The 12,111-nt window shown below is 43.1% G+C and overlaps 1 protein-coding gene across 1 annotated transcript in view; it reads left to right on the top strand.

Annotated features, from left to right (window-relative positions):
- Nucleotides 1-12,111, top strand: part of zc3h18 (zinc finger CCCH-type containing 18) — a 185,936-nt gene that overhangs the window by 150,178 nt on the left and 23,647 nt on the right. The window contains 2 exon segments of the mRNA XM_052028145.1: nt 1,173-1,310; nt 11,086-11,220. Coding sequence (XP_051884105.1) covers nt 1,173-1,310; nt 11,086-11,220 — 273 coding nt within the window.

The raw sequence follows: 12,111 nt of genomic DNA, 5'->3' as shown, positions 1-12,111 counted from the left end.
GTGGGCAAAGGAACCACAGATGGAATTTAACTTGGGCAAGTGTGCAGAGTTCCATTTTGGGAAGTTAAACTGGGGCAGGGAATAAACAGTGAACGACAGGGCCCTGGAAAGTGTTGTTGATCAGAGAGACCAAGGGGTACAAGTACATAGTGGCAACACAAGGTGCTGAACAAAATGAATGGCACGCTTGCCTTTGTAGGACGGGGCAGTGAGTACAAGAGCTGGGACATCATATTACCTGGACTGAAAGAGGCCAAGGGGTGACCTGATAGAGGTTTATAAAATCATGAGAGGAATAGATAAGGCAGATGGTCACAGTCTTTTTCCCAAGATAAGAGGTCATTGGTTTAAGATGAGGGGGGGAAGGATTTAAAGGAGACCTAAGGGGCAAGGTTTTCACACACCAGGTGGTGCGTATATGGAACGAGCAGCCAGAGGAAGTGGTTGAGGCAGGTAAAATTACAACATTTAAAAGACATTTGAAGCAGGAACACGGATAGGAAAGGTTTGGAGGGATATGGGCCAAATGCAGGCAAATGGGACTAGCTCAGGAAGACACCTTAGTTGTCATGGATAAGTTGGACCGAAGGGTCTGGTTCCATTACTTTAAATGGCTAAACTCTGAGAGTTCACTGATGAAGTGCAACGTGGGGTGTGTTGCTGAACCTTTGAGGCAGCAGGTCCCAAATCTTTCCCTTGAGTTAGACTTCATCAGCTGCTTACCCTGGGGTGCTGCAGTCAGCTCTTGTGACCCCTAATGGGACATGAAAGTCAGCATGAGGTAAATCCTCATGGATTGTCTGTTCTATCCAGGCCTTCAAATGAAGTATACCTATTTGAATAAGCAGGAATGCTTCGATGGGTTGAGGGGAGAATGCTTTTCAAAAATACAGTCATCATTTGAATATATACAAGCAGACCTCAGAGTAACTTGTAGATGCGTTACCGATAAGCTGGAATAAATTCTGAATTCTACAATTCTCCTTTGTACATTATGGAGCTGCTTGACCTTTTGCTATGAAATCATTAATGTGCCTTTATTGCTTTGACAGGCATTCTAATCTTGGCATAGGTATGAGAGGTTTTGGGGTCATGCCGCCGTCTGTAATTTAATGTATTTCACTACGCTACAATAATTTGAAGTAAACGTTGCTGTTTAAAATCTTTTTCAGGTCTTCATCTCGTTCTTCTTCATATTCAGGATCTGGGTCATCCAGGTCACGGTCAAGGTCACATTCGAGATCATCTTCTTACAGCTCGTATTCCAGCCATTCCTCCAGGCATAGCTCTTATTCTGGCAGCAGATCAAGGTGGGAATACATTAAAATCTTGAGCAGTGTTCACTAGCATCAATCTGTTGGTCCTGATCTTATCTGCACTTGGTTCAACAGATTCCTTTTTTTCATTCTCTTCTAACCATCACCCCTCGCCCTTAAAATTATTTGGAGGTATTAGGTTGATTTTAAGAGAGAATTAGAGAAAAACAGGCTTCCTGTCTTCAGGGAAGTCTTTTTGCGAGCAACATTGAGGTCATTAAAGGTGCATGAGGTCCGTGGTGGCTTGGTAGATTGGATTCAAAATTGGCTTAGCCATACAAAGCAGAAGGTAGTGCTGGAAGGCATTATTCTGACTGGAGGCCTGTGACTAGCAGTGTTCGCAGGGATCAGTGCTGGGACCTCTGTTGTTTGTGATATAAATGACTTGGACAAAAAAGCAGTGGGATGATTAGTAAGCTTGCAACTGCTGAATCCTTTGGCAACCACCTTTACTACCCACATCTCCACCAATGACACAAAAATTGGTGGAGATGTGGATAGTGTAGAAGGTTGCCAAAGGATTCAGCAGGATGTAGATCAGTTGCAAATATGGGCAGAGAAATGGCAGATGGAGGTTAATCTGGCCAAATGTAATGTGTTGCACTTTGGTAGGTTAAATGTAAGGGGAAGTATACGGTAAGTGACAGGACCCTTAGGAGCATTAATGTACAGAGGGATCTTCAGGTCCAAGTCCATAGCTCCCTGAAAGTGGCAACGCAAGGAGGTAGGGTGGTAAAGAAGGTGTATGGCACGCTTGTCTTCTTTGATCGGGGCATTGAGTATAAGAGTCAGGAAGTCGTGTTGCAGCTGTATAAAACTTTGGTTAGGCTACTATAGTGTGCAGTTCTGGTCACCCCAGTACAGAAAAGGTGTGGGGGCTTTGGACCGGATGCAGAAGAGGTTTACCAGGATGTTGCCTGGATTGGAGAGTATTGGCTCTAAGGAGAGGTTGGACGGACTTGGATTGTTTGCTCTGGACCGTTGGAGGCTGAGGGGAACCCTAACCTGATATAAAATTATGAGAGGGATAGATCACAGTCTTTTTCCCAGGGTGGAAATGTCAAATACTAGAGGATATATCTTTAGGGTGAGAGGCAGAAAGTTTAAGGGAGATGTGCAGAGTAAGTTTGTTTTTACACAGAGTAGTAGGTGTCTGACCACACTGGCAGGGGTGTTGGTAGAAGCAGACATGATAGTGGTGTTTAAGAGGCTTTTAGACAGACACATGATGCAGGGATTGGAGGAATATGGATCATGTGCAGGCAAATAAGGTTTGGTTTAATTTAGCATCATGGTCAACACAGATATCAAGGGCTGAAGGGCTTGTGTCTGTGCTGTACTGTTCTATGCTCTATTCTCTATGCAGTGATGCTCGTCTGGCTGGTTATCCTTCCAGTATCAAGCTGATATATTTCTCTGTTCACCAGGAATTTCACTGTAGAAAGAGGGAGTACATTTTCCCCATTTGGAAGCCAAATTTAATTCTGTGTTCTAGTATGGCTATCAAATTATTTTCATCACAGGGAAACCTATTCAATTCACACTGGAGGTGGAAGGGAGAGCTCGTGGTTGCATCACAACTTCCTCATCCCTTCACATACCAACGGAATATCTGTGGTTATGTTGTAATTTGATGTATCTTTTATTCAAAAAAGAATATGTAGAAGGAAGTATCCAGTTCCACTGTTATCCCAAAAAGGATTTTGAACAATCAACAGAATTAGGTCACAGGTTCATTTAATCGAGAAAATAATCTTTTCAGATGCAAAACTGCAAAGCTGTAATAATAGGGGATTTCAGTTACCCAAATGGACTAGCATTCGACCCAGAGAAGTGTGAGGTCATGCATTTGAGGAGGACAAACAAGGCAAGGGAATACATGGGAAGAGAATGGTAGGATACTGAAACATCTAGAGGAGCAAAGAGGTCTTGGAGTAAATGTTCATAGATCACTGAAGATGGACAAGAAACGTGTATGAATTACATCCCTGAGAAATAGAGCGTAAAAGCAGGGAGATCCTGATTATTAGACCACACGAGAGTACTGAATACAGTTCTGATCACCACCACTGCATGGATATAATAACTTCAGAGAGGGTGCAGAGATGAACGAGGATGTGGCCAGAGCTGGAGAATTATGAAACAACAATCTTTTTCTTTAGAACAAAGGAGACCGGAGGGAGATTTAATCAGGCGCAGTAGTGTAGTGGTTAGCATAACGCTATTACAGTGCCAGTGAGCTGGGTTCAATTCTGGCCGCTGTCTATAAGGAGTTTGTATGTTCTTCCTGTGTCTGCGTGGGTTTCCTCTGAGTGCTCTGGTTTCCTCCCACATTCCAAAGATGTACAGGTTAGGAAGTTGTGGGCATGCTATGTTGGCACCAGAAGCGTGGCAACGCTTGTGGGCTGCCCCCAGAACACTACACAAAAGATGCATTTCACTGTGTGTTTCGATGTACGTGTGACTAATAAATATATCTTAATTGAGGCATATAAAATTGTGTGACCCTCCCTTCCCCCTAGGCAGGATGAATAGAAAAGATTTATTTCCCTCTGCATTTCAGTGGAAAGCTGAAAAAGAGGAAGTTTTTTGTGTCCAAAGTGTGCTGGAAGGTCTGGAGCTCACTACCTGCTTTTTCCACATTTACACATTTAAAAACTTCTGGATGACTGTCTGAAGGGAAGTGACCTAAATGAGACTTAAGAACAGCCTAAGTAACTCCTTTGTTTGCCTGCCATCAACATGGTGGGCCAAGTGCAGCCTTCTGTGCAGTAAATTTCTACAATTCCGTGAGAGTAGATTAGTACTTCACATAAAAGCGAATGCACAAGTCTTTCACAAACCAGGGAGTGGAACTTGTGCCTCCAAAGTGGGACCATAAAGGAGATTACCTTGCTGAAGGAGAGCATGACAGAATTAAATAAAATTTAAAAAGCAAAAGTGTGAAAATTTACTGTGACTAGACAGGAATGAAGAGTTGAGGTTACAATGAGATCTTATTGAATGGTGGAGCATTCAATAAGATCTGATTGAATGGAGCCAAGTGGGTCCTCTCAGTTTCTAGATTCTCCCACAAGAGATATCATCCTTTTGACCCCTCAGGGTCCTCTACGTTTCAGTCAAGTACCCACACACATTCCGAGTACTAGTCCAGTAAACTCTCTCTGAACTGCTTCCAATGCATTCTTTAAATTAGATCAATATTGTACACAACACTTCAGATATGATCTCATTAAAACTCTGTACAACTGCAGCAAAGGATCCATTCTAGCAATTGCAAAGAGTGAACTTAAGGGACTGCAACAGAGTGTTAAATTTAGGAATTTGGTTAATGTAAAAATTCAGTATAGAGGAGAAAGAAGTTATTACTCTGTGCCACAAATGCAAATAGTTTAACAAACAACAATTTGATGTACAGAGGGATCTTGGGCTCCAAGTCCATCGCTCCGCAAAGGAGGTCAGACAAGTAGATAGGGTGGAAAAGATGTATGGCATGCTTGCCTTCCCTGGCCAGGGTATTGAGTATAAGAGTAAAAAAGTCATTTTGCAGCTGTATAAGACTTTGGTGAGGCCACACTTGGAGTATTGTGAGCAATTCTGGTTGCCTATTACAGGGATGTGGAGGCTTTGGAAAAGGTGCAGAAGAACCTTACAAAAATGCTGTCTGGATTAGAGAATGTGGGCTATCCGGAGAGTCATACAGCATGGAGAGAGGACCTTCAGCCCAACTGATCCATGCTGACCAAGATTCCCATCTAAGCTAGTCCTATCTGGCCCATATCCCTCTAAACCATATCCTTCCAATCCATGTACTGTCCAAGTGCCTTTTAAATGTTGTTAATGTACCTGCCTCAACCACTTCCTCAGGCAGCTCGTTCCATATACTGACCACTCTCTGGGTGAAAGTGTTGCCTCTCAGGTTCCTATTAAATTTCTCCCTTTTACATTAAACCTATGTCCTCTAGCTCTTGATTCCTCAACCCTGGGAAAAAGACTGCACATTAACCCTATCTGTGCCCCAAATAATTTTATACATCTGTATAAGATCTTGAACCCTTGTACAATAAGATGGACTTTTAACCTCACAATCTTACTCGATTAAGCCTTGCACCTTATTATCTGCCTGCACTGCATGTTCTCTGTAACTGTAACATTTTATTCTGCATTCTGTTGTTGCTTTTCCCTTGTACTGCCTCGATGTACTGAGGTGATGAAATGATCTGTATGGACGGCATGCAAAACAAAGCTTTTCACTGTATCTCGGTACATGTGACAATAATAAACCAATTTACCAATCACAGCTGACCTGGTTCTAACCTTAACTCTGCATTCATGTCTACCTGTGACAGCCTTTCACCCTTTTGCTTCATCCAGTGCTACCTTAAAAATATCAAAAGACTCTCTATTTCCACTGCCTTTTGACAAAGAGGGTACCAAAGAATCATGATCCTCAAAGAAAAAGTAATTGCTTCATCTGTGCCTTAAATGGATGACTCTTTATTTTCAAACAGTGACTCCTAAATTGTCCCATAAGAGGCAGCATCCTCTCCAATCCCACTGACCTGACCTGTCAGGATTTTGTAAGTTTTAATCAAATCACCTCCCACTCTTGTAAACTCCAGTGGATTCAAGTCTAGCTTGTCCAGCTATTCATCATAAGACAACCCACCTATTCCAGACATTAGTCTGCGTGACCTCCTCTGAACCATTTCCATTATATTATATCTTTCCTTAAGTAGGGAGGTTAATACTGTACTCAGTTCTGCAGTCCTCTAAAACTGAAGCACAGCCTCCACTTTTGTATTTGTTTCTTCTCGCAGTAAATAGTCATAGAGTTGTACAGCATGGAAAAAAGCCCTTCGGCACATACTCATCCACGACGACCAAGCTGTGTATTCAAGCTAACCCCATATCCCAGCACTTGGCTCATATCCCTCCAAACTCTTGTTATCCACATATCTGTCCACATACTTCTTAAATTTATCTAATGTACCTGCCTCACCCACTTCCTCTGGCAGCTGGTTCCATATATCTAGCACCCCCTGTGTAAAAAAAGTCTCCCCTCAGGTTCTTATTAAACCTTTCACCTCTAACCTTAAAACTCATGCATAAGGATACCCGGATTCTAAAGCATCTCAGATCTCTGTATTCTCTCCCCAATTAGTTAATGTTTCTTCTTTTTCCTTCAAAAATGGGCAATGTCATGTTTTCTCACATAATCCTCTATTTGCCAGGTCCTTGCACACTCACAACCTATCTGTATTCCTTTTTAAACACCATTTGTCCTCTTCACAACTTACTTTCCTATCCCCATCTTTGAGTGATCAGTAAATTTAGCAACCACACTTTTGCTGCCTTTATGCAAATAATTTTATTAATTGTAAAATGTTGAGGCCACAGCCCCAATCCTTGTGGTAGACCACCTGTAACATCTTCCAGCCGTTTATACACGCTCTGTTTCCTGTTAGCCAACCAATACCATTGTGTTACTTCCTACACCATGAGTTTTGATTTTCCATAACCTTTGATGTGGCACCTTATCAAGTGCCTTTTGAAAACCTTATTACATCCATACTCCATGTCTCCCTGAAAATGGAGACACTGGATAGGGTAGTGAAGAAGGCATTTGATATGCTTGCCTTCATAGACGCAAGCATTGAGTATAAGAGTTGGGACATCATGTTGTAACTGTACAAATTATTGGATGGACTGCACTTGGGCAGGCACGGTAGTGTAGCGGTTAGCGTAACGCTTTACAGTGCCAGCGACCCGGGTTCAATTCCAGCTGCTGTCTGTAAGGAGTTTGTACATTCTCCCCGTGTCTGCGTGGGTTTCCTCTGGGCGCTCTGGTTTCCTCCCACATTCCAAAGACTTACAGGTTAGGAAGTTGTGGGCATGCTATGTTGGCACCAGAAACGTGGCGACACTTGCGGGCTGCCCCCAGAACACTACGCAAAAGATGTATTTTACTGTGTGTTTCGATATACATGTGACTAATAAAGATCTTATATTTAGTAAAATTCTGATCACCACACTACAGGATGGATGTGGTCCCAATAGACAGTGCAGAAGAGATTCATCAGGATATTGGGTTTTAGTTATAAAGAGAGATGAGATAGGTTGGGTTTATCCTCACTTGAATGTAGGAGGCTGAGGGCTGACTTTATAGAGGTTTATAAAATTATGAGGGGCAAAGATTCACAGCACCAAGACAAGGTCTTTGGCCCAACTCTCGGAAACTGGCCCTTCAGCCCAACTCTATCTACTTTGTTCTGCCCCCTCAGGATCTTATGTTTGAATAAGATCATTCCTCATTCTTCTACACTCCAAAGAATACAGTGCCAACCTATTTAGTCTCTCGATAAGACAATCTTCTCATCCTAAGAATTAGCCTGGGTGAATCTCTTTTGCGCTGTCTCCAATACTATTGGTATTGGTTTATTATTGTAACTTGTACCAAGGTACAGTGAAAAACTTGTCATGCATACCGATCGTACAGGTCAATTCATTACACAGTGCAGTTACATTGAGTTAGTACAGAGTGCATTGATGTAGTACAGGTAGAAACAATAACAGTACAGAGTAAAGTGTCACAGCTACAGAGAAAGTGCAGTGCAATAAGGTACAAGGTCACAACAAGGTAGATCCTGAAGTCATAGTCCATCTCACTGTATAAGGGAACCGTTCAATAGTCTCATCACAGTGGGGTAGAAGCTGTCCTTAAGGCTGGTGGTACCTGCCCTCAGGCTCCTGTATCCTCTACCCGATGGAAGAGGAGAGAAGAGAGAATGTCCTGGGTGAGTGGGATCTTTGATTATGCTGGCTGCTTCGCCAAGACAATGAGAGGTAAAAACAAAGTCCAAGGAGGGGAGACTGGTGTCCGTGATGCGCTGGGCTGTGTCCACAACTCTCTGCAGTTTCTTGCGGTCCTGGGCAGACCTGTTGCGTACCAAGCCACGATACATCCAGATAGGATGCTTTCTATGGTGCATCGGTAAAAGTTGGTGAGAGTCAAAGGGGACAATCCAAATTTCTTTAGCCTCCTGAGGAAGTAGAGGCACTGGTGAGCTTTCTTGGCCGTGGCATCTATGTGATTTGACCAGGACAGGCTGTTGGTGATGTTCACTCCCAGGAACTTGAAGCTGTCAACCCTCTCAACCTCAGCACCATTGATATAGACAGGTGCATGTACACCACCCCCTTTCCTGAAGTCAATGACCAGCTCTTTTGTTGACATTGAGGGAAAGGTTGTTGTCATGACACCATTCCGCTAAGCTCTCTATCTCCTTCCTGTACTCCGACTCATCGCTGTTCGAGATACGGCCTACAACGGTGGTATCATCTGCAAACTTGTAGATGGAGTTAGAGCAGAATCTGGCCACACAGTCATGAGGATATAGTCTACTATATCCTCACTAATACCCTGTACAATTGTAACAACACTTACCTGTTTCTAACACCTTTGCAATAAAGGTCAATATTCCATTTGCCCTCCTAACATTTACTGCACCTGCTTGCTAACTTTTTGTGATTCATGCACAGGAACACCAGACTGTACTTCAGTCTTTTTCCATTTAGGTAATCTACCATTTGGTTCCTCTTACCAAAGTGCATGACCTCATACTTTCCCACATTGAACTCTCGTTGCCAAGTTTTCGCCCACTCACTCTACCTATATCCCATTGCAGAATCACAACATCCTCATCACAACATGCCCTTACCCCTGTTTTCGTGTTATTGGCAAACTTGGAAACCATACACTCGAGTCATAGAGTCATACAGCACGGAAACAGTCCCTTTGGCCCAGCTCATCCATGTTGACTAAGGCTCCTGTCTGAGCCAGTGCCATTTGCCTGCATTTGGCCTATATCCCTCTAAACCTTTCTTATCCATGTACCTGTCCAAGTGTCTTTTAAACACAATTGTACCCACCTCTACCACTTCCTCTGGCAGCTCATTCCACACACCCACAACCCCCTATGTAGAAATATTTGCTCTTCAAATCTCCTTTAAATTTTTCCCATCTCACCTTAGACCTGTGCCCTCCAATTTTATACTCCCCTACCCTGAGAAAAAGACTGTGTCCATTCGTCTTATCCACACCCCTCATGATTTTATATATGTATCGGTTTATTGTTGTCACTTGTACCGAGGCACAGTGGAAAAACTTGTCCTGCACACCGATCGTACACATTAATTCATTACACAGTGCATTGAGGCAGTACAGGGTAAAAACAATAACAGAATACTGAGTAAAGTGTCACAGCTACAGGGAAGTGTATTGCAAGCAGACAATAAAGTGCAAGGTCATAAGAAGGTAGATTGTGAGGTCAAGAGTCCATCTCATTGTATAAGGGAACTGTTCAACAGTCTTATCACCATGGGGTAGAAGCTGTCCTTGATCCTGGTGGTACGTACCCTCAGGCTCCTGTATCTTCTGCCTGATGGGAGAGGGGAGAAGAGGGAATGACCCGGGTGGGTGTGGCTTTTGATTATGCTGGCTGCTTCACCAAGGCAGTGAGAGGTATAGACAGAGTCCATGGAGGAGAGGCTGGTTTCTGTGACGTGCTGGGCTTTGTCCACAACTCTGCAGTTTCTTGCGGTCCTGAGCAGAGCAGTTGCCATACCAAGCTGTGATGTATCCAGGTAGGATGCTTTCTATGGTGTATCAATAAAAGTTGGTGAGTGTCAAAGGGGACGTGCCAAATTTCTTTAGCCTCCTGAAGAAATAGAGGCACTAGTGAGCTTTCTTGGCCGTGGCGTCTATGTGGTTGAACCATGACATGCTATTGCTAACCAAGGAACTTAGATGCTCTCAATCCTCTCAACCTCAGCACCGTTAACGTAGACAGGTGCATGTACACCACCCCCTTACCTGGTCAATGACCAGCTCTTTTGTTTTGCTGACATTGTGGGAAAGGTTGTTGTCATGACACCATGTACTAAGCTCTCTATCTCCTTCCTGTACTCCGACTCATTGTTATTTGATACAGCCTACTACGGTGGCTGAAACTTGTAGATGGAGTTGGAGCAGATTTGGCCACAGGTAGACATAGAGACACATATAGAAATGTCTACATTCCCTTGTTCTTCCTTCAAAATGTCTCACTTTTGATAGAAGATAATCAGGTAAAATTTTCCCCAAATCATTCATTTGATATTGCCAGTATTACTGAAGCTATTTTCTGTCGTGGATCATGCACACAAGTTGCATGTATTTTGCCATTGCTGGGAGTATTGCACACACATCTGCATGAATTAGAAATATTTCAGTTAATGAACTGGTTTTGGGAGCCAGTTTTGAGAGTTTGATTTGATGTCATAAAAGACCTCTGGGCATAGCAGTGAAAGAACACCACCCTAATTTAGACATCCTTTGAGTGAAAGCAAATCAGGCCATTGGTCTAAAATAAAAACCAAAAAGTTGGAAATGCTCAGAAGATCAGGCAGCATCAGTGGAGAGTGAAACCTGACATTTCAGATCATTGTCAAGTTCTGATGAAAATTTAGCAACCTGAAGCATTGACTCCACAGTGGCAGCCTGCCCTGCTGAGCATCTCCAGCATTGGTCTAGTTTTATCTTTGGCATCCTATGGTTGCATTTCCTGTGGCAAGTTTTGTCAGTGAAGCAAGAAGAATCTTGGGCTTTGTGTCTTGGGTGGAGTTGGCCATCAGTGACGCTTGCAGTGATTGAAACTGGGAAGGGGGTTGGTTAAAAGCTGGACCAACAGTATGGTGCAACTCTCACCAGAAATACTGGTTTCCTCAGGTCACGATCATTCTCATCTTCACCTTCCCCAACTCCATCTCCAACGCGAGCAAAAGATGTTGCAGGAGCAAAGACCAAAGGAGGGGCAGGTGGTGGTGGCGGAATGGGTGATGCTCCAGTGCCCACTGGAAAAAGGTAAAGTTACCGTTAATCCATTTATTCAACATTGTCTATATTAACAGTGCATGCAGAATTTTCACAGGCTTCAAAACTACAAGAGATTCCTTTTGGAATATATTTGTATTTATTCCTTATATCCAGAGTTGCATAGGTATAGATCCAAACTTTGGAGTCTCTTTAATTCTAATTGTATTGCACTGTTTTTAATAACACACATTCCCCTGATGAGCTCTGCCCTTTTTTTTTCCAGTGAACACCAAGCAAATGTGCATTTACAACTTCCACATTATAATGCAACAGGTTTGTTTTAAAGTGTAAAGCTGAACTGATTGGCTATGGTGTAATCTCTGATTACAAAAATACCTTTGGATTCGCGACGCCATGTGATCATAACATCAAGTAGTATGGTAATTGTTGAGTGCTGCACTGCTGACTGTTATTTCTTTCAGGGATTCCATGCTCTCTTTCTGATCCCATGCTCATTTCTTACCCTCTGCTCTCCCTGTCTTGCTCTCATTCCCCATCTAACGTAAACACTCAGCAGTCAGGCAGCATTAGTGGAAAGAGAAACAATTAACACTTCAGATCTGCGAAGGAGAGAAAGCAAGTTAGTTTTAAGTTGAAGAAAGGATGGTGGGTGGTGGGGGGTGGCTAGGATGAAAGGGATAAGATGAGGCCAGGATGGTGGGTGGTGGGGGGTGGCTAGGATGAAAGGGATAAGATGAGGCCAGGGTTGTCACAGGGATAAGTTGTAGAGGTCATATGATTGATGGATTAACGAGGGCGATTAGAGGGTGAGACGAAACAAACAAAACTAATGAAATTAAGGCCAATTAGAGAGTGAGAACCTAAAGGAACATGAAACCTACACCTGTCTTTTTGTGGGATATGTGTTTTTGCAGTTCA

This window comes from Pristis pectinata, chromosome 13, assembly GCF_009764475.1.
Source record: "Pristis pectinata isolate sPriPec2 chromosome 13, sPriPec2.1.pri, whole genome shotgun sequence".
In the NCBI taxonomy this organism is placed as follows: domain Eukaryota; kingdom Metazoa; phylum Chordata; class Chondrichthyes; order Rhinopristiformes; family Pristidae; genus Pristis; species Pristis pectinata.
Note: the sequence above shows the minus strand (reverse complement) of the source record. Positions and strands in the feature narration are given on the sequence as shown.